The 19,063-nt window shown below is 40.5% G+C and overlaps 1 protein-coding gene across 14 annotated transcripts in view; it reads left to right on the plus strand.

Moving 5' to 3' along the window:
* Unc79 (unc-79 homolog, NALCN channel complex subunit) overlaps nucleotides 1-19,063 on the plus strand; it is a 232,442-nt gene that overhangs the window by 40,000 nt on the left and 173,379 nt on the right. For 9 of the 14 annotated variants that reach the window (XM_029540675.1, XM_021201629.2, XM_029540667.1 and 6 more), the window contains exons 1-4: nucleotides 787-1,580; nucleotides 2,277-2,397; nucleotides 9,279-9,424; nucleotides 12,493-12,663. In XM_029540675.1, the coding sequence (XP_029396535.1) occupies nucleotides 1,478-1,580; nucleotides 2,277-2,397; nucleotides 9,279-9,424; nucleotides 12,493-12,663 (541 nt within the window). In that variant the 5' untranslated portion in view covers nucleotides 787-1,477. Of the gene's footprint in view, nucleotides 1-786; nucleotides 1,581-2,276; nucleotides 2,398-9,119; nucleotides 9,425-12,492; nucleotides 12,664-19,063 lie in introns of those variants that run through there. The other 5 variants (XM_029540666.1, XM_029540674.1, XM_021201627.2 and 2 more) reach the window with 3 other exon arrangements.

Genomic DNA, 19,063 nt, shown 5'->3' on the forward strand with positions numbered 1-19,063 from the left:
AGAGAGAGAGAGAGAGAGAGAGAGAGAGAGAGAGAGAGAGAGAGAGAGAGAACCAAGTGCTAAAGTTGTTCTTAAATGACTGTTGGGTACCCACTCAGCACTAGGCAATGTCTTAAGACTGGGATGGAAACATAAATAAGATGCCTTTCAAAATGCACACTTTTGTATAGAAAAACAAACAGGTGAGTGAATAGAGATGGCACTATGTGAATATGTAAACTACGCAAAGATCTCAAAAGAGGAAGTGGCCGTAGCGTCTGCTTTCCCCCGAGTGTTTGGAAACTCACTGAAAGGAGTTGTTACTGCATCTTAATGGAAGTCTCTATAAAAAGAACATCCATTCATCTCATAAACACGTCTGAATGCTTGCAATCATTGTGTAATGATGGTTTTAAAGCTCTCAAATTATGAGTAAGCCATTGAGTTGGGGGATCTTTGACTTTTCGCCTTATTTCAGCTTATTGTCCACATCCCGAACTACCAACTTCCTTTTTAGGTAGCAGAAGGATGAATGATATTCCTGAAATTCTCCACAGAGACCTGACGAGTATCAAAACCGGAAAAAAGTCACAGTAATAAAATATCATTGTGATAATAGAAAGTACAAGCTGGCCTGGCACATAGATCAGATATTGGGAGCTTAGACCTATTCATTAACATGAGTGTCTCTTGTAATGTCATTATTAAAGTTATGATGCACGACAGGTCAAAGACACTTGGAAGAAAATGGATTTTTGTTGATTATGTAATTGATATATTTTCTGGTATTACCTATTTATAGTTTATCTCAGAAAATTTGTTTATAACCAAATTCTGTGGGTTAAATGAAATAATAGATATTAAAGTTATCACTGTCTTTGGAGATGATGATAGAGGCCATCTATCTGCAATGAGAACTTATTTTGTTGGGAAAATGCTGAGAAGCAGCAAGGAGGAAGTGCATGTGTGAGCCATGGAACCTGTAGACTTCAGAGCAGTGATTAGCCCAACAACAGCTGGCAACTGTTTTGATGTTGTATAATGAATATTTACTGTGTGCATGCTGGCTTAATCGCAGAACTGTCAGAGTGGAAAAAGCACTGGATCAGAAGTCAGGAGAGCTAATCGCTACCCACCCACCCGTGTGCCTCCTTTCCCCACCTTTAAGATGAAATGGTAGAGGGAAAGGGCTCTAAGGTTCTCCCTGTTCTGATACTTACTGTTCTGTGGTTCTCCGCTGCACACCTGTCAAAAGCATTTTGACTTTCTTTAAGTTGCTTAAGCCAGCGTTTTGGTTAGATGCATCCAGGAGCTTATTCCCACTGGCTGTTGGGAACAGCAAAACCTTGCTTCTCCGGGACTTGATATGTCTTCTGCTAACCGCTGACAGTGAGCCATACCACCTAAAAGGCTCCCCCAGTAGCCTTAAAGATTGAAAGGACAAACGGACATTATTGAGAACTCTGTGGAAGAGGAGACCAGAGAGACGTTGATCATCATGGCTCCTTGGGATTTGCAAAGAGGAATGACTAGAGCTGGGCCATTCACTACAGCCAGGTCAAAGGTCAGGTCAGGAATGTGGACAATGCTGGTGACTCCAGGTAGGTGTAGGAGGGTAAATACACATATTTAGTCCCTCCTGTCTTGAGACTGGGAAGTCAATCTCAGAAAGCTATTAGGATGGTTCCTAATATATGCAATTCATTGGAAGAAAAATGTGATCTTTATTGTTTGTGTTTTTATTACAACATAGTCATTGTGTTCTGCCTTGATACTCAACAAGTGAATATATCCTCACCACAGTCATGCAGCTAAGCCTTCATTAAACACGCTTTCGTAATCACTACTGAGTTAAAGAGAACCCGATTTTAGTTGATGCCATTGTACAGTGGACACCCAACTTTTTGGGTGTTTTAGAGTGTCAAGTTTTTTTCCTTCATATTAACTATAACTCTCTAGTGACAGAGGTTTATATTTATCATTATTTTGCTAAGAGGAAGCTAATATGTAGGTAATTAGGAAGAGATTACAATAATGCTCTCCTTAGTGATTAAAAAGGAATAGATAGTTCATGTAGGGATATTAAGCCACATAAGTAAAAAACAAGTTTAAGTTTGAATTCAGTTATAAGTGTTTTGTATTAGGGTTTCTATCATGGAATTCCAGGAAATTTTACATGTGTTTAAAAACGTATGGATTGAGTTCTTGTTTGTAGATATTCACTGTGTGTTTGATACATATTACAAGAAGGTCCTTCTTTTCTTCTTCTTTTTTTTTTTCTTTTTGCTTTTATCTAGTTGCTTCCAAGATCCGGTACTTGCAGGAATATCATAACCGAGTTCTCCACAACATTTATCCCGTACCATCAGGAACAGATATTGCAAACACCCTGAAGTACTTTTCTCAAACCTTGTTAAGGTAAGCCTTACATACCCTTGACTTTTGAGAGACTTATTAGGTAGTACTGCTGAATTTATTGGGACCTAGTTTCACACTGAATTGCAAGTCTTAAAAGGCCTTAGTTTTCTGGTGCTCTGACAGAAGAGTCTGGACTCCAGTCCTCTGGATGTGTCTAGCATATCAGATCCAGCTTACCTGGAAGCGAGGAGGCTGTAGCCCACCTCCTCAGTTGTGTGTTCTTTCAGGAGACCTACAGATGCTTAAAAAAAAAAGTCATATGTTTGATATGAATAGCATAAGGTTAAGAAGTGCAATTAGGGCCTTTAACATTGAGAGTAAGAAACACTTTGAGTTTAAAGGAAATAGAGTTTCATGGCGATTTAGGTTTGTCGCTAGTACGTCTTGGTTCCCTGATTGGTACTGTTAACAGCAGATGCTTCCATCCTTTACATCACAACTGATTTTAGGTCTAAGGAGAACTAGGGAGCAACAGCTTGGGAGCTCTCTTTACATTGTCTGCTTTTACTACAGGACAGAGGGCCATTCCCCTCCACCCTTGCTACTGATGCAGACAAGCAAAGATGAATCTTTTTCCAGCAGCATAGCTGTCTTTGACAAACACTGTTGAATTGTGAATACTTTACTGGCCATTGCACCCCAGGGTTTGGTCTCCCCATTGCCACAGGTCCTCTGCGAATCTGCTTCTGAACTTGCTGCCTTCTCTGACCTCTAGACAGCAGTAGGAGTTCTGAAAATCAGGGATGGGAAGACACACTTTGGAGTGACTTTAGTGGAACCAGAGGTTTCCATGGTCTGTCACTATCTGTCCTCTGACAGGCTGACCATAGACAGAGAGAAACATCCTGTACACAGCCAGTTGCTGGTCTTCTGCATCAGTATCTACCACTCATCTTTGGCTATCTTCTCGTCTTTAGAGTCTCTGCTACCCCTGTTCTAGTGTGAAGGGATTCTATTTATCAGCTTCATGATGTCTGTCAGGCATTCATCCACAGTTGGTTTAAGACCCTAGGGCAGGCCATTTCCTGTTTCAAAGGGGACAGAATAGTTCACCAGGTTTCCATGGCAATAATCAGATGAATGTGTGAACAGAGGCATCCTATTCCATTTTCTCCATTTTCCTTTTTCTTTTGGGGTTGGGAACCTCACAGAGATACTCTCTCCTATGGGGGAACCCAAAACTAGAGATGCTTTCCCGGTAGGGAACATGTTAGATTCCACTTGTGAAGAAATTGTGACATCTCTGTTAGCTTCAGAGCTTAGCACTCACGGCTTTGCAACTGTGCCAGTAAGTTAAGAAATTTAGGATACTGTTTTAAGTTTTGTATACTAGTCATGAGGGTTCTGCTTTGGTCATTAGGATGAGGTTATGGTGACAGCATCTTCATGATGAAACTGATATTAGGGTAGTCTCTTCAAATGGCTATTATTGTAACCAAACATGGTCCACTTTAAAGGAGAGTCAATTTCAACAGCTGCTAATGGTGACAGTGGCAGTGGCTGTCACCCTAGCAATGTTATGTACCTCTATTTCTTCACATCAATTCTGCTCTGAACTCTTTGAGTGTGGCCTTTCCTTTAACCCCCTGTAATTAGATAAAGGTACTACTGTACACATTTCACAGATAGTGAAACTAAGTTACAAGAGCGGTTCAATAAGTTGCTCAGTCTTACATATGTAGCAGTACTGGAGTCATTAGGTCATCGGTCATCATAATCCACAGCACACACCATTACACCTGTGCCATGCTGCTGTTTTCTAGTCACTGGCACACAGTAGGGACACTTCTTCTTATTAAAAACTTGATCTGGCCTTTGGGAACACCAACGTCTATTATAAAGTCCACGGAGTGGTTTTGGCTGTCTATGAAATCAAGGGAAGAAAGGGAGTGTGTAGTGTATAGATTTGCCATCGATTTGGAATTTTTGATAAACGGATCTGAGCTCAGGTACAGCGGTTTCCAGCTGCCTCAGTTCTACCTCACTCTCATGAGGTAGCTTCAGGTGGTGGCTCAGGGCAGAGCTGGCAGACCCTGTCACTAACTACATAGTGCACATGTCCACAGGTCATTGAGGCATGGAGTGAATCTCAGATGGGGCTTGAATAGGAATATTTACAGATCGACTATTTGGTCTAAACCCTATGAATTTTCTGTCTTCTCTATGTCTACTGAAGCTTCTTTTTCCAAAAAAAAAAACCCCACAAAAAACCCCAAAACAAACAAACAAAAAACAAAACAAAAAAATAAAAAAAACCCAAAAAACAAAAAACAAAAAATAGGAGCTGAAAGGGTCTGCAACCCTATAGGTGCAACAACAATATGAACTAACCAGTACCCCCAGAGCTCGTATCTCTAGCTGCATATGTAGCAGAAGATGGCCTAGTCGGCCATCATTGGGAAGAGGGGCCCCTTGGTCTTGCAAACTTTATATACCCCAGTATAGGGGAACACCAGGGCCAAGAAGTGGGAGTGGGTAGGTTGGGGAGCAGAGCCAGGGGAGGGTATAGGGGACTTTCAGGATAGCATTTGAAATGTAAATGAAGAAAATATCTAATAAAAAACAAACCCAAAAAACAAAACAAAACAACAAAAAGCTCTCAAAACCCTAGAATTATAAAACTTTTAAATTTAAAACTTTTAACTTTTGTTCTATATATTGAACCAGGTTAGAAGCCCTCTAGCAGTTGGCAGCGTCATTTATTCCAATTATATTCAGATTCCTTTCTCTTAAAAAGCTAGTGGAAAGTCTAAGTCACAGGAGGTGGACTAAGTGTCCAGTTCTTTGATTAGACATCTCTACCACAAACAAGGTGGTTCCCTTGGCATTTGTGTAATTTTTACATTTGGAATCACTTGCTGGCTCCAGAACTCAGGTTCTTGTGGCTTATGTCTGAAATCTCCAGAGTAGGGAGTAGGGGGCAAGAGGAATAAGCCACCAGGCAGGTCTTTATGGCACCATTTCCCACAGTTCAAGCAGCTTCATTTGCATTATGTGGTTAGGATAACATCCTTAGCTCAAGTTGTCTGATATCTATACATTCATGCGACTTCAGTGACTTCAGGAAAGCTTTGCATGGATTCAGAAAGGCTGGGATTGGCCTAGATGTTTAATGTCAATCAGTTTAGTCCACAGGAGGAGAGTGGTTACCTGTTAACACAGCTGACTAGAAGATCAGCTGTGGTGTCTGCTTAAGATAATTAGTTTGCCAGAGTTCTCTCCATTCTAGTTGCATGAGTCCTCTGTCATATCCAACGTACTAAGTCCTTGTGCCCAGAGCAGGTTTTGTCCTATAACAGGGGATCCATAAATACTCATTGAATTGACTTGTGTGAAATTTCAGCCAGCACAGGAGCTTTCGGGAGCCTTTCCTGTCCCAAGGAATGACTGAAGGTCCAGGTGGCCTTACACATCATAATGAGTTGTGCTCATTTTAGTGGAGCAGGGTCCCCCATCTGGCAGTGGACAATTTGAGCTTTGTCACAGAGGCTGTTTTGCTTGTTTGCTTCTTAGCGTTAGGGGTGGCAATGAAGATTGGCTGGTCTAACCCCCTTGGTGCATACAGGTTCACTTCATATAGAAGCGTTTTGTGATCACATCTAGGTCATCCAAGGTCTTTAATCTTGCCTTTTACCCAGCTGGATGTTTATAGGTTCCTAGTTTCCTTCCTGTTTCAGACTTGCTGATGGAAATCTTCCGTTGTGTCTCTCTTCTGGTGTTCTTAGAACCGCTAGAGTGTAAATCTTTACATTTGCTACCAACTTGTTAGAATCGTGAATATATTTTAAAAAGAGATTCTAATCTCAGCCCAATAGTCTTAATTAAATAAGAATTTCTAATGACACACACACACACACACACACACACACACACACACAAAATTTGAAATCCACATACATTTTTAGATCCTAGCATAGTCAATTTGTTTAGTGCATAGATGCAACACACATGTCAAAATTCTTAATTGTGTAGAAAGTTGATTTGATGTATTGATTCTCTGTACAAGAAAGGATTAGGGGCACTCAATCACCTAACCTACCTGATCAAAGGGGTCTCCTCTCTTCTTGACTATGGAAGCCAGTGCTCACAAAGAGGACTTAAAGAGGGAAGGGAAAAGTGAAAGTTTGGCAGCAATGTCTGACTCTTCTGACAGGGCATTCCTGATATTCTTTTTGGTTGAATCTATAAGTAAACCTTTGGGAAAGAATTTCAAATGTGGAAATCGTTGGTCGTTCCCAAGTTAAACAGTTTTGTTGGGGAAATAAGTAATTTTTTTCTCTGAATAAACTTCACGAAACATCATAAAACCACAGTGCATTATACATTGATTCATGAGCCCTTCTTGAGTTTTCCCACAAATGAACACATTCCCTTACATTGAGACATGAATGGTAATTTAAAACTGGCTTCATGGATAACTCATTTTCGCCATTTTTTTTTTCTCAACCTCACCTACTTTGCTAAATCTGAAGGCAGTGACAGAAAGCTTTCCTGCTTCCATGCTGACACTCTTCCCCCGCTGAACGGAGGACACTGTGGTGGCTGTTACGTGGGACTCCCACATGTACAAGAGGGAAAAATATCACAGTAGTAGCCTCCAAAGTTATTCACTAGTGCCTGTCACCATCCACCCAGCTTGGAGTACTAGTGACACAGAGTCAATCACGCGTCACATTTCCCCCACCAAGGAGTTGGCCAGACTTTAAACATCACACATCTATGACATTCAGTATTTTTTTTAAATTGACTAAGGGATAGTGTTATTTTCTTGAGAGGATGCTGGCAGCTAGCCAACTTATGCCAAAATTTGGGAACCTATATTGACACTATTTTGTGATTGTAAAGGGATTTCAGGAGTATAGACTCCTGTAAGACTGAAAAGAAATGTTGGTGACTGGACTTATCAATAATACAACATGTAAAGATGATAATCTGAGGAGAAATTTAGTTTTGTGGGAAACTATAAAGTCTGATGCAAAAAAATTGTTCTTTATAATAGATGTAGTTAGATCGTGAGAGGTGGAATACTTCCAACCCATTGTACAGTGTGAGATTACAAAGCCCAACATAGCACACACTTAAAAAGGTAAATTAAATCCCTTTTAACAAAAACAAATACAGCAACTCCTACGTTCTTTATTGCTAAGAAGTATTACATAAGTATTCTGAAATTATCTTTATTATCAATTGTTTTCCCTTGGACACTGGGTAACAGAAGACAGAGGAAATCGAGGTAAATTAGGCACATAGAAAATAAACAGCATGTAGTCATTTCTTTTACATTGTAACATATTTCTGTGCTAAGAGTAAATAAAAAGCAATGTCAACTTGACATAGCAAGCATGCCGACACTAACCAGTTCTTCACGTCACTGTGATACAGTAGATGTCACACCATTAGCTGAGAATTTAGTAATGGACGCACATGAGTAAGTATAAAACAAGGGTATCTTCATGAAGCGAAGCATTGTGTAACTGATTTCTATTTTGGTTAGCAAATAACTGTACTATAGGAAAGCACTTTGGTGCTGTAGACATCTTAGTCCGTAATGGTTGCCTACTAATAAATAGCATAATCTAATTTTTAAAACCTAAACATTTGGCTAAGCAGTAATTACTTTGACTTTTAAACCAACAACTTTTCTGCCTTATAACTTTTACTAACAGTTTTGTAGATTTAAGCAGAGACTAAAAGCAAAACTATTTTAGAGACTACTTTTACTCCCCTTAAACTTTTTTTAACTTTCTAAATTATCTTTTCTCTAGTGTTTAGTGAGTTTTGTTGAATAATAAAGTAAGTAACAGCAGTGACATAAGGTCTTGTTGTATGATGTTCAGCTTTATAATAGATGATGCTTGCCTAGCTTTTAGAGTTTTCAAGGTAACTATTTAATAAACCACTGTTTGTATTCATAAAATAAAACATTTCCTCCCCAACATGTCAAATTAAAACACACATACACACACACACACACACACACACACACACACACACACTATCATTAGTTCACCAACACATGCTATTGGCCTTTTACTATATATTATTTTATAGCTTTTCCGATGTAGTTTAGTTAACACTTTAGAAATATGTATTATTTCTAAGTTCATATGCCTGTTTAAACTTCATTATCTCAAATGATACTGACAGAATGTCATGAAACAGTATCATAATATACATATAGACATTATTTTGATGCAATAAACATGTGATTTTTAAGAGTTTCTTAATAAACGCACATGTTTATTCTTTGCTAAAACATGTTTCTGCAAGTGCCATACCTATATTTTGCGAGTTTCTATTTACATGATGAGCTAGTATTGCCGACAAGGTTGCTTTGAAAGCTCCCTATAATTAGGAATGAGAGCCCTCACAAATGAAGCTAAGCTGGTGTTCCTCCAAGGAGACCTTTCCTTCCTTCACCAAATTGACAAACTGTGAAGCATGGGTTTGGCACTGAAACATGCATTTTTATATTTTTGCTCCTTATAAACCAGATAACACATGAGATGCAATGCAACTTCAACAAAGTCCACCCGTGTTGTTGGCATCTGGAGCACGTCACTGTGCGCCAGCCCTGGCTCTGCAGACTGTGCTGCTGTGGCGATTGCATCTTATGTGGGATGTATCTGGTGTTTTACTATTTGTTTTAGAGTGTCATTTCAATGTAATGTGCTGTTCTTTGTGTCTTTGTTGTCTCTTTTTTTTCTTTGTCCCCCCAACAGCATTTTGTCCCGCACAGGGAAGAAGGAAAACCAAGATGCCTCCAATTTGACAGTGCCCATGACCATGTGTCTTTTTCCCGTGCCATTCCCACTCACCCCATCTCTAAGACCGCAGGTCAGTTCCATCAACCCTACTGTTACTCGCTCCCTCCTTTACAGCGTCCTGCGAGATGCTCCTTCAGAACGCGGCCCGCAAAGTCGTGATGCTCAGTTGTCAGACTACCCTTCTTTGGACTACCAAGGCCTCTACGTGACTTTGGTGACTCTCCTGGATCTAGTTCCTTTACTACAGCATGGCCAACACGGTGAGCATTTTTTTAAATCGAAGTCTATGGAGATGTCCACGTGTGTTTATGAATATTTATGATGCCGAGCAGCAGGCTTGGAGAATGTTGTTACTGTCATAAATCTCTTGAAAGGTTTTATGCACTTGAAGCCTTTCTGACAATGAAACTTAATAGTGGTGCTTCCCATCCTGACACTCCACACTGCCTGGATACCCAGGGTTGTTATCTAGGGGTCTGCACGGGAGACGATGGACTGGAGACAGGAGAATGTGGCAAGCAGCTCCCTCCCTCCCCTGCGCAGTTTTATTGTGAGCATCTCTTGTTAAAGCCACGGTTGAGAAGCAGAGTTTAAAACCTCGCCCCAGAAAACAGAAGCGGTTAAGCCTGAGGAGCAGGCTTTGACCCTTGGCTGATTCTGGGAGTTTCAGGGGGCAAATCACAGTTTCTCTCTGGGATTCATTTTTTTTCCTGATAAAAGAAATACCCAAGAAGTCTTCCACATTCATCAACAACCAGCAATTACTGCAAACTGCTGGGGCGAGCTGTTTTAGCACACGGTGTGTTGGTGGTGTTTAGAGTGGTGAGCCATCCGACCGTGTCTTTCCATCACCTTGGTTGCTCACCCTGTTCCTTGTAATCCATGCAGAGGAGGGCTGTGATGTCTGCTTAGCCATCCCATGTGAATTTGGGATAATAAAATTAAAAACTGTATGGGGAGTAGAGATCTGTGTGGATTTTTTTTTTAAAGTACTTTAGAAACCTAAGATGTCTTTAAACTAAGTTTAAGACTTAGTAAATGTCTTTAATACTTTTGCCTTTGGATCCCGGGAAGTATGAGAACCCAAGTTTCATTGTACAGAAAAGCTAGCTATGAAAACAGGTGGGCGGGTGGGGGTCATTTTATTTTTTTCATAGAGCTACTTGAATGCTTAATGGCTGATTTAGTACTAAGTGTTTGTAATTAAAATGTCTTAAATGGTTTACTTTCATAAAATGATGAAATAGCTATTACTGAATTCGCTTTTCTTGTATTTACAATGTCATATTCTAGTGAAAATAAAAGTGGAAATCTGTAATGTTGATTATCTTGAACCCCTTTGCTGTCTTAAACCTACCTAGCCTCTTGTACTACAATCTTCTCCCATTCAGAACCAGACTGTGGGGAATTACTGGTTGTCAGTGGACACATCTGTTGAGACTCACTGGAACCTTTGCTCTGTGGTACCCAGTCTTAAACTCAATATGAACTCAAGTGTTCCTTGGAAGGTCCACTGCGTTAGAGAAGACGCCCTTTTATTTTTAAGATCTCTTGACTGTGGCATTTCACTTGGTGAATGGCAATCCACATAATGTGTGAATCTTGACAATGATTTATGTTTTTTGCTTTCATGCCTATGCTTGCTTTGTGACCTTATCTTGATATTTATTTATTGTGTTCTTGCTCTGCATAATAACGCTTAGTATCCAGGATAAAACTCCCCGGTTCGTTCTAGTGGCTGGTCTAGAAAATCCAGAGAGCACCATTTTGCTCAGGGCTGTCTGTAAAAACCGGGTCCTAAGGTAACTTGGACCGTGCAGTTCTTCAGTGTGAGTCACTGAGCGGCGGTGGTCCTGCCCGCTGATGCTGTGAGCAAGCTTCCTGTGAGGCTTCTTCAGTGAGCTGAGCTGAGAATGACTGATTGCCCCGTGCTTAGAGGTTCTGTGCTCACTGTGGCCTATAGGAATGAGCAGGAGCAGTTCAACTGCGGGTGAACTGTGATTTGAGCGGTCATTATTCTCGCTGGATCTCGGTGTCCTTGGGTGGAAGATACCCCAGATGGACTTCCAGGCCCTTTCGGTGCTAATAATCTGTAATTAGGCTTCTTATCTGAAGCCTAAAAAGGCTCAATTGAGTATAGCTGAGGTGTCTTGTATGCATGGCCTTATGTAATTCACACTAAAACACCTGTGAATTTTCCACCCGTTGGTCTGAGCTCGAAGGCGACAGGCCCTGGCTCTCTGGGTTGCCCATTGACCACATTGTCAGTTGACGTGCTGATTGACATGGCACGTTAACTCTCATGACTATCAGAAATAATTTTAGGAATGCACATGGCTCTGGAAGACAAATCTAGGCCAAAGTAGACCAGAGTCTAAGACTTTGATATGTTAATGAATACAGAAGTGATCTGTCTTCATGTCAAACCTTGGCTGATGGCCTATACTTTGAAAGGTTTCGAAATATCACAATGTGCATTGAATGTAATGGATTTATTCTTCATACATTCTAAAGCTAAATAGTTGTGGTTTGTTTTGAAGGTCCTCTATTTTCACGTCTCGTGCAGGTAACAATGCTAGTGATATTAATGGCAATAAGTAGTAGCTAATGTTTTTGGAGTACATGCTATGCTATGCTGAGCTCTTTGTATTTATTTCATCTAAACCTCTACAAAGCCAGGTAGGTATTGTTATTATCTGCATTTTAAAGCCTTGAGAGATTATTTTGAGGGAGGCTGACTTTCTGGAGAGTTAAAAACTAATTACACGGGGTTGTGCAATACCACCAGCTCATAGCTTCCTATCTCGGAAATGGAGGTTACAAATGACCTCACTGCCCCAGGCTTCAGGCATCGGACTAGTGTGGCTTGGTCAGTAGAGCAGAAATAGCCAAGTTTTATTTCTAATGCTGCTTTGGATTTTTCTGAAAATCCTAGTGGGTACATCATTGTGTTTCTGTTATCTTTATGAAATGCAATGTAGTTTTTTTAAAAAAAATGGAGGGCTGTCCCAATTTCACTTTTCACTTGGAAAGTGCTTTGAGATTAATGGGATCAATGGGGGTAATCTGAACAGTGAGGCTTACACATGACTGATCGATCCACTGTTGGGAAACTCACAGAACAGATTTATTTCTTAATACATTCACCAACTAACTGCTACGTGCATTGCACATTTGCTTAGCAGCATGTTTGAGAACTCTCAGTAGGAAGTGAACAATAACTGCTTTTATAATTTAAAACCAGCTTATTAAAACTTAGAATACGAGATTAGCATATTTTGTTAATGGAAGAACCTTCAGTGTCTGACTGCTTACTTCTGTTTTGTAGATCTTGGACAGTCAATATTTTATACGACCACGTGTTTGCTCCCCTTTCTCAGTGATGATGTTCTGAGCACTTTGCCCTACACAATGATCTCAACGCTAGCCACCTTCCCTCCATTTCTTCATAAGGATATTATTGAATATCTTAGCACATCTTTTCTACCAATGGCTATATGTAAGTTCAATCTCACCTAATCCTGAATTATCTTTGTATATTATTCAAATAGAAATTGTGTTTACTGTTACAGGCACTTCATTTTCAAGATTATAATGAAATCACTTGAAATGTACACATACTTTGATCTAAATTCCATTGGTTCAGCATTTATTTTATGTTGGAAGTTGATGGCGGGAAAGATAATTATACCTTAGAATCATTGTATTTGCTCAGTTTGCCCTTAGGAGTAGGAAGAAAGAATGTGTCAAAGCACTCTGTGTTTTCTACATATAAATTATAGTGTCTTCTTCTACATTAGAACGAAGGTGGACAGACTGTTGCCTGGTATGAAAACTATTCTCTTCTGCAAGTGAAGGCAGTTGGATGGAGCGGGAAATGCAGGAGAGAGTGGGGATATGTGGACTCTGGTCTCGGCCCTGTCCTAGATTGCTGCAGAGCGCTGCGCAGCTCAGTTTTTATGGCTGAAATCTAATTCAATGCCAATGACTGGATCAGCTTTCCTTCTCAGTATTTTGATGACAAAATGAGTCTAAACTTGTGGTATACGTTGAAAAAAAAGCCAAAGATCATGGTTCCTAAGCAAGATACAGTCATAAGTCTGGACCAGTCTTATAGGTATATGTGTGTGTATGTATGTATGTATGTATGTATGTATGTATGTATGTATGTATGTATATTTTTGGAAACAGGGTCTCTTCACTCCATGTTGCCCTGGAACTATATTGGCTATGTAGTTAAGAATGGTTTTGAATTCTTGATCTACTGTCTTGGACTCCTGAGTGCTGGGATTGTGTGTGTGGGCCACTCTACCTGACTTTTACAGATATAATTCTGCAGGCATTGCAGACATGAAAGCAAAGAGAAGTCTGAGATGTAGCTCCTATGGTCATGGCCTCTAAAGCATTCTTAGGAAGTGGACTGTGGTTTAACCTATGTTTCAGGGAATAATCTGAAAAAATATGATGGCTTTAGAATTCAACAAATCTCAGCAAATCTCAGCTCTGCCACTGGCTAGCTGTGTGAACTTAGATGACTTAATCTTTGATTTTTGCCTGTAAAATAATAATCATAGCTGCCTCAGACATAGTAATTGTAGCTGCACCTTGAGGTGAAGGTTTTGCCTGGGACACTGGTAGGTGCCACTCTAGGACCTGGCACACAGTGGGTCTTACTTATTTCTTCTCACACTTTTTTTTTTTTAATTTTAAAGATAGGTACAAAATGTTTTCCTATGTACCCTGGTTGGTCTAGTACTATGTCACTCATGGCTATCCTCCTGCCTCAGCCTCCTGGGATTGGATGTCTGTGGTGTCACACCAGCTTTCCTTATCTTGATTCCTTTTTTTAAAGATAAAAATAGCTCTATTGGTCATGTCTAGTATCAATTCTATGTCATGTACTTATGCCCTTATTAAAGCTGCTGCTGTGTGCCAACAACTGGCCAATACACGTACCTTTTTGGCTACATTATCTATTTTTTTAAAATGTGCATTGTTGTTTTGACTGCATGTATGCCTATGTGATGGTGTCAGATAATCTGGAGCCAGAGCTATCGAGAGCTGTGAGCTCTCCTGTGGGTGCTGGGATTTGAACCCTGGACACCTGGAAAAGCAGTAAGTGCTCTTAACCTCTGAGCCATCTCGCCAGACCCCTTTGGCTTATCTTGTAGCTGAGTGTACTCTAGGCTAGAACTGTAATTTTCCTGTTTTTTTTTTAACAAGGAATCCGACCCCTATCCTAATCATTTTGCAATGGGGAAAAATGAGCAGACTGATCATGTGATTCTGGGTTGTGGGATATTTCATTTCTTTACCCGTGTGAGCTCACAAGCCAGCGCTTGCTTGTGGTTATAGTCTTAGAATTTTATGATCTTATTTTTATATAAACAATATTACTGTTAAGCAAATGAACAGGAATCTTTTTAAAAAAGAATAGCAGGCAAGGCTATCTCCCTAATAGCTACCTAGTTCACTGTGCCCCTAGCTCTTAGATTAAGTTAGCAATTTGGGGAGAGACATTAACGCAGTGAGCTTCTGACATTGGACTGAATTGATCAGGTATTCTCGGCTCATTTTTTCAGAGCTGGTGACTAATTGCTCCTTAATTAGAGGTCCCCAGACATAAACCTTGTCATAGAATCCTTGCTTTGTACAAATGTCTGAGGCAACTGAGCATTAGAGCTGAGGGATGTGAATCTAAAAAAAAAAATGTGAATTTCTGTGTTTATTAGTGGAATAACTCGCTATCCATTAGAAGGCACGATCGAGTCACTTCACTTAGTGACTTTTCAACTTTACGAGACGTGGGGGGGGGCAGTTTCAGAAATCAAGTTGGCTCTCCCTGGTTCTTTGTGGCTTAATAACTCGAGGTTGAATAACATCAATGTTATTTTACATAACTGGCACATACCTTTGTCTAACCCAGGGGTGGACCTGACTCCTGTGCGTGTTTTGACACTCTGGTCTTAGTCTGTTAGTTCAGCCTTGACTGCTAAGCACCTCTTCCTAGTTCAATAGTAGTTGATCTTTGTCATCTTTAAATCTTTGAAATATAGTGACAGTCCCACACCTGCCATTAGGGTTTTTTTTTGGGGGGGGTACATAGACCCAAAGACAGAGGGATGTGTTTTTAGATTCCTGTTAAAATAATCTGAGGTGAGGATGTGCCTCTTATTATTTTATCCACACTGTTTTGGATACTTGTTACAATATCTAGAGCTTCAGACAGAAACAGGACTGTGGCTTTTAACTTGGCTGAGAATATTTTTATTTCAGTACAGATATGTTAGAATCAAAGGTGCTGCATTTTCTGGATGCTTGATAGTCTATGCCAGAAGGACTTGCTGGAAGTGAAGGTGCAGTTTTATAATGTTAGCACTTGGAAGTCTGAAGCAGGAGGATCGCTACAAGTTCAAGGCCAGGGAGACCCTGCTGCAAACAAGAAAACACAACATGAAATGAAACTGACAGGAAGGTGTTAAAAAGTATCTCCTTGGTATGGTATTCCTATGGAAATGGAAAGCGTAGATAATTGTTTTTAAATGATCGTCATTAATGATTGTATAACGGATGATTATATAATTCAGGATTATATAATTAATGATCATATCACATATCATTGTCTGTATTACTTTGATGAGACAGTTTTGACTTTGAAGTGGATCCAGTTCTTCAAACCAAACACTGGCTGCGCAGCATATAGGCTGCTTACACCATCTTTGCTACCCCAGGAATCGCTTATGCTTTTATTTTTAAATAACTCCTTTTGAGGTCTCACAGTACACCAATTTATTATAAAAATTATCTTTGACATGTTTTTTAAACTCATTTCATAAATAAAATATAGCTCTCTTTATTCCATATGTGTGGAATCTATTTTGTTTATGAAGAGATATTAAAAGAGTTACTAAAAATTGCAAAAAAACATCATTTGCACATCACCATGGAAACCTCTTTTTTTCCAATAAAGAACTTATGATTTGTGGACCAAATTGAAATACGGATGTCTGAAGGATGATACTTGGGTGTAGATCTAAGTAAGTGCCCATTAGTGTAGGCTGCTTATTTTGAAGAAAGAAATAATGCTGAAGAATTGCAGCACCTCGGACTGTGTGTACTATCTAATACAGCTTCTTTCCTAACTTACATTCCCTCAGCCACTGGCCCTTAGGAGAAAGGAAATATCGCTCAGATCTTTGAGTTGACTTAAAAACAATATATGACTTCATTGAATATCTGGTTCCGGGCTCTAGGCCAAGGGGCATCTATTGTTTGGTTTTGGCTACTATGTGGTACACGTGGTCTAGGGTTATGGTCTCTGTGTGGTCCTGGCTGTCCTGGAACTCAATCTGTAGGTCCGGATGGACTCAAACTTAGAGATCCATCTGCCTCTGCTGCTGAATGCTGGCCACCACCACCACCCGGCTTAGTTTTAAGGTCTTATGAAAACTAATCTTAAACAGACAAAAGACAGTAAAAGACAAGCTATTGATGCCATGCGAATAATCACATAATGTCTATTCCTGGCCCTCTTACTAGCTAATGAGGTAGGTGTTGTTGTGAGAACTGTCTGGGATCAGGATCGATTGGGGGCAGAATTATAGTCCTTTGGCTGTTGGCAGCTCTCTTTCCCTAATTTAACTTTTATTCTCTTAGCTATAAAATTGTCACTAATATAACTCCCCTTGTCTACATCCCATCTTTGTTGTGAGACCATGAGAAGAAAGCCATATGAGACTCATAGTTGAATAATCTACGATGTTGTGCCAATATGCAATGGATCAAATGCACAGGCAAATCATAGATATAGTAATTAAGTCATATTGCAGCAAACACTGACACTAGTCTGCTGAGATTGTTCGTGTTCTTCAGAGGATTCACTCTCCTATACACTCAGGCCAAGGGCCATCCAGGAGAGGCTGGACTTCCGTGGCTTATGTGATAGCGCACATAAAACCACACCAAGCTTGCTCTCATGGTACCTGCGCGGTTAGGCATCTTGCTTCCGTGGCTCTTCACTAACCTAACTGGCAAGTATTTTAATAAGTCATGGGACTCTGGTCCTCCCTTTAAATGTGGCCAATGCCTTCTGAAGTCATGGCTCTCTCTTAACAGAGACTGCCCCTCAGGGAGCACTGCCCAAGGGCTATTTGTACAGCCTAAGGCCTGTGAGAGGGGAGGCTGCTTCACTATCCAGATAATGCTATCTGGCCAACGTAGGGAGTGACTATGTCACATGTCCTAGGAGTTTCTTCACCCTAGGTAACTCTTGTCTTTGTTGTTTATTTCAACGTCTCCTGTCTCGGACTGTGTCCTATGGCGGTTACCTGGATTAGTCTAAGAGCTTCAGACCTGGTGTCTCTACTTCCCTGGTTACGACTTCCTATCACCTGTTCTTTACTCCAAACCCAGAGCCACCTTCCAAACGTGTAGATTAAATCATGTTATTTCCCTCCTCCAAACCGTCCAGCTTCCCGTCACTCTTATTGTCGAGTTCAGTGGCCTTCTTTAGCTCGTAAGACCCTGCATGCACTGGCTGTGGCCAACCTCTCTGCTGTTGTCATTGTATTACCACATGACCACTCTGCATGTCCACATCAGCCTTTCTGTGATTTTATAAGGGCATCATCAGACTTTATGCTTACTGTATACAATTTCCCTCGTCTTGGAGCCCTTCTAAATGTCCTCGTGATGTGTTTCCTTTAGGTCTCAGTTCAAGTACCACATCTTTCAAAGAAAGGTGTGTGTGTGTGTGTGTGTGTGTGTGTGTGTGTGTTACTGAGAGAGATGGTGGAGAGAGACAGAGATTCATGGGAGGTCAAAGGACAACATTTGGGTGTTAGTTTTCTGCACCTTTTTAAGGCAGGACCTCCTTTGTTGCTTCCACTATTGGGCTGTGTATCCCAGGCTAGGTGTCCCGAGGTTTCTCGTGGGTTCTCCAGTCTCTGCCTGTTATCTGGCTGTAGGAGTTTCTGGGTCTTCAGATGCAAGCCACTCCATCTAGTTTCTTCTGTGTGCTCTGGGTGGAGTTTGTATTGTCAGGCCTGTGCAGCCAGAGCTTTTACTCCCTGAGCCATGCCACCTGGACACTCTGAAGGATCATACCTTTGGAAATGCTGCCTTCTAATCTAATGCAGAACGTCCTATTATCTTGTCTCTGTTTCCTTGCCCAGATTCCTGCTTCTCGCTGGTGGATATTTGTCCTTTTCTGTGGAGCGACACTGTCCACAGAACTTTCTCTGATGATGGAAATGCATCATAAAATTCTATGCTGCTTCACACTGTAGCCGCTATCATATGGGGTTGCTAAGCATGTACGATGTGTCTAGTGAGGCTGAAGGATGTAATTCTAAATTTTATTTAATCTTAAATAATATACATAGCCACCTACAAGGGCTCCGAATGATGCCTGGTGCATTTCTCTGAAAAAGGTAGTGGTGATTGACTGAGTGAGCGACTGGAGCATTATATTTAGAGTTAGCTATAATTGTCCTTGTCTTGAACTGTCATTGTCCCTGTGATAATGCTGGTGCTTTCCTGCAGCTAGTTCACCTCTCACTTATAAAATGGCTTTCGTTATCTGCTCACTTTTGAAGGCAGGAATCGTGTAAAAACCACACATACAGCACATTGTGAAATGCAGCACTTGTTAAGGGTTGGTTCTGTACATGGGAGGAAGGCATGATGGTAATTTCTGTTCTGGTGCTATTGGGGGAATAGCAGAAAGGCCTGGAAACTCTAAATTACATTTCCCGAGGACAGTTGTCTTTCCCCTTTCATTTTATGTGTTTTTGGTTTTTTTTTTTTTTTTTTTTTTTTTTTGTTTTTTGTGCTCCCATGGGATTTAGCTTTGTATCTGTTTTCATCATGCCTTTTTAACAAGATTCAGTAAATGATGT

Source organism: Mus pahari, chromosome 7 (genome assembly GCF_900095145.1).
Source record: "Mus pahari chromosome 7, PAHARI_EIJ_v1.1, whole genome shotgun sequence".
Classification (NCBI taxonomy): domain Eukaryota; kingdom Metazoa; phylum Chordata; class Mammalia; order Rodentia; family Muridae; genus Mus; species Mus pahari.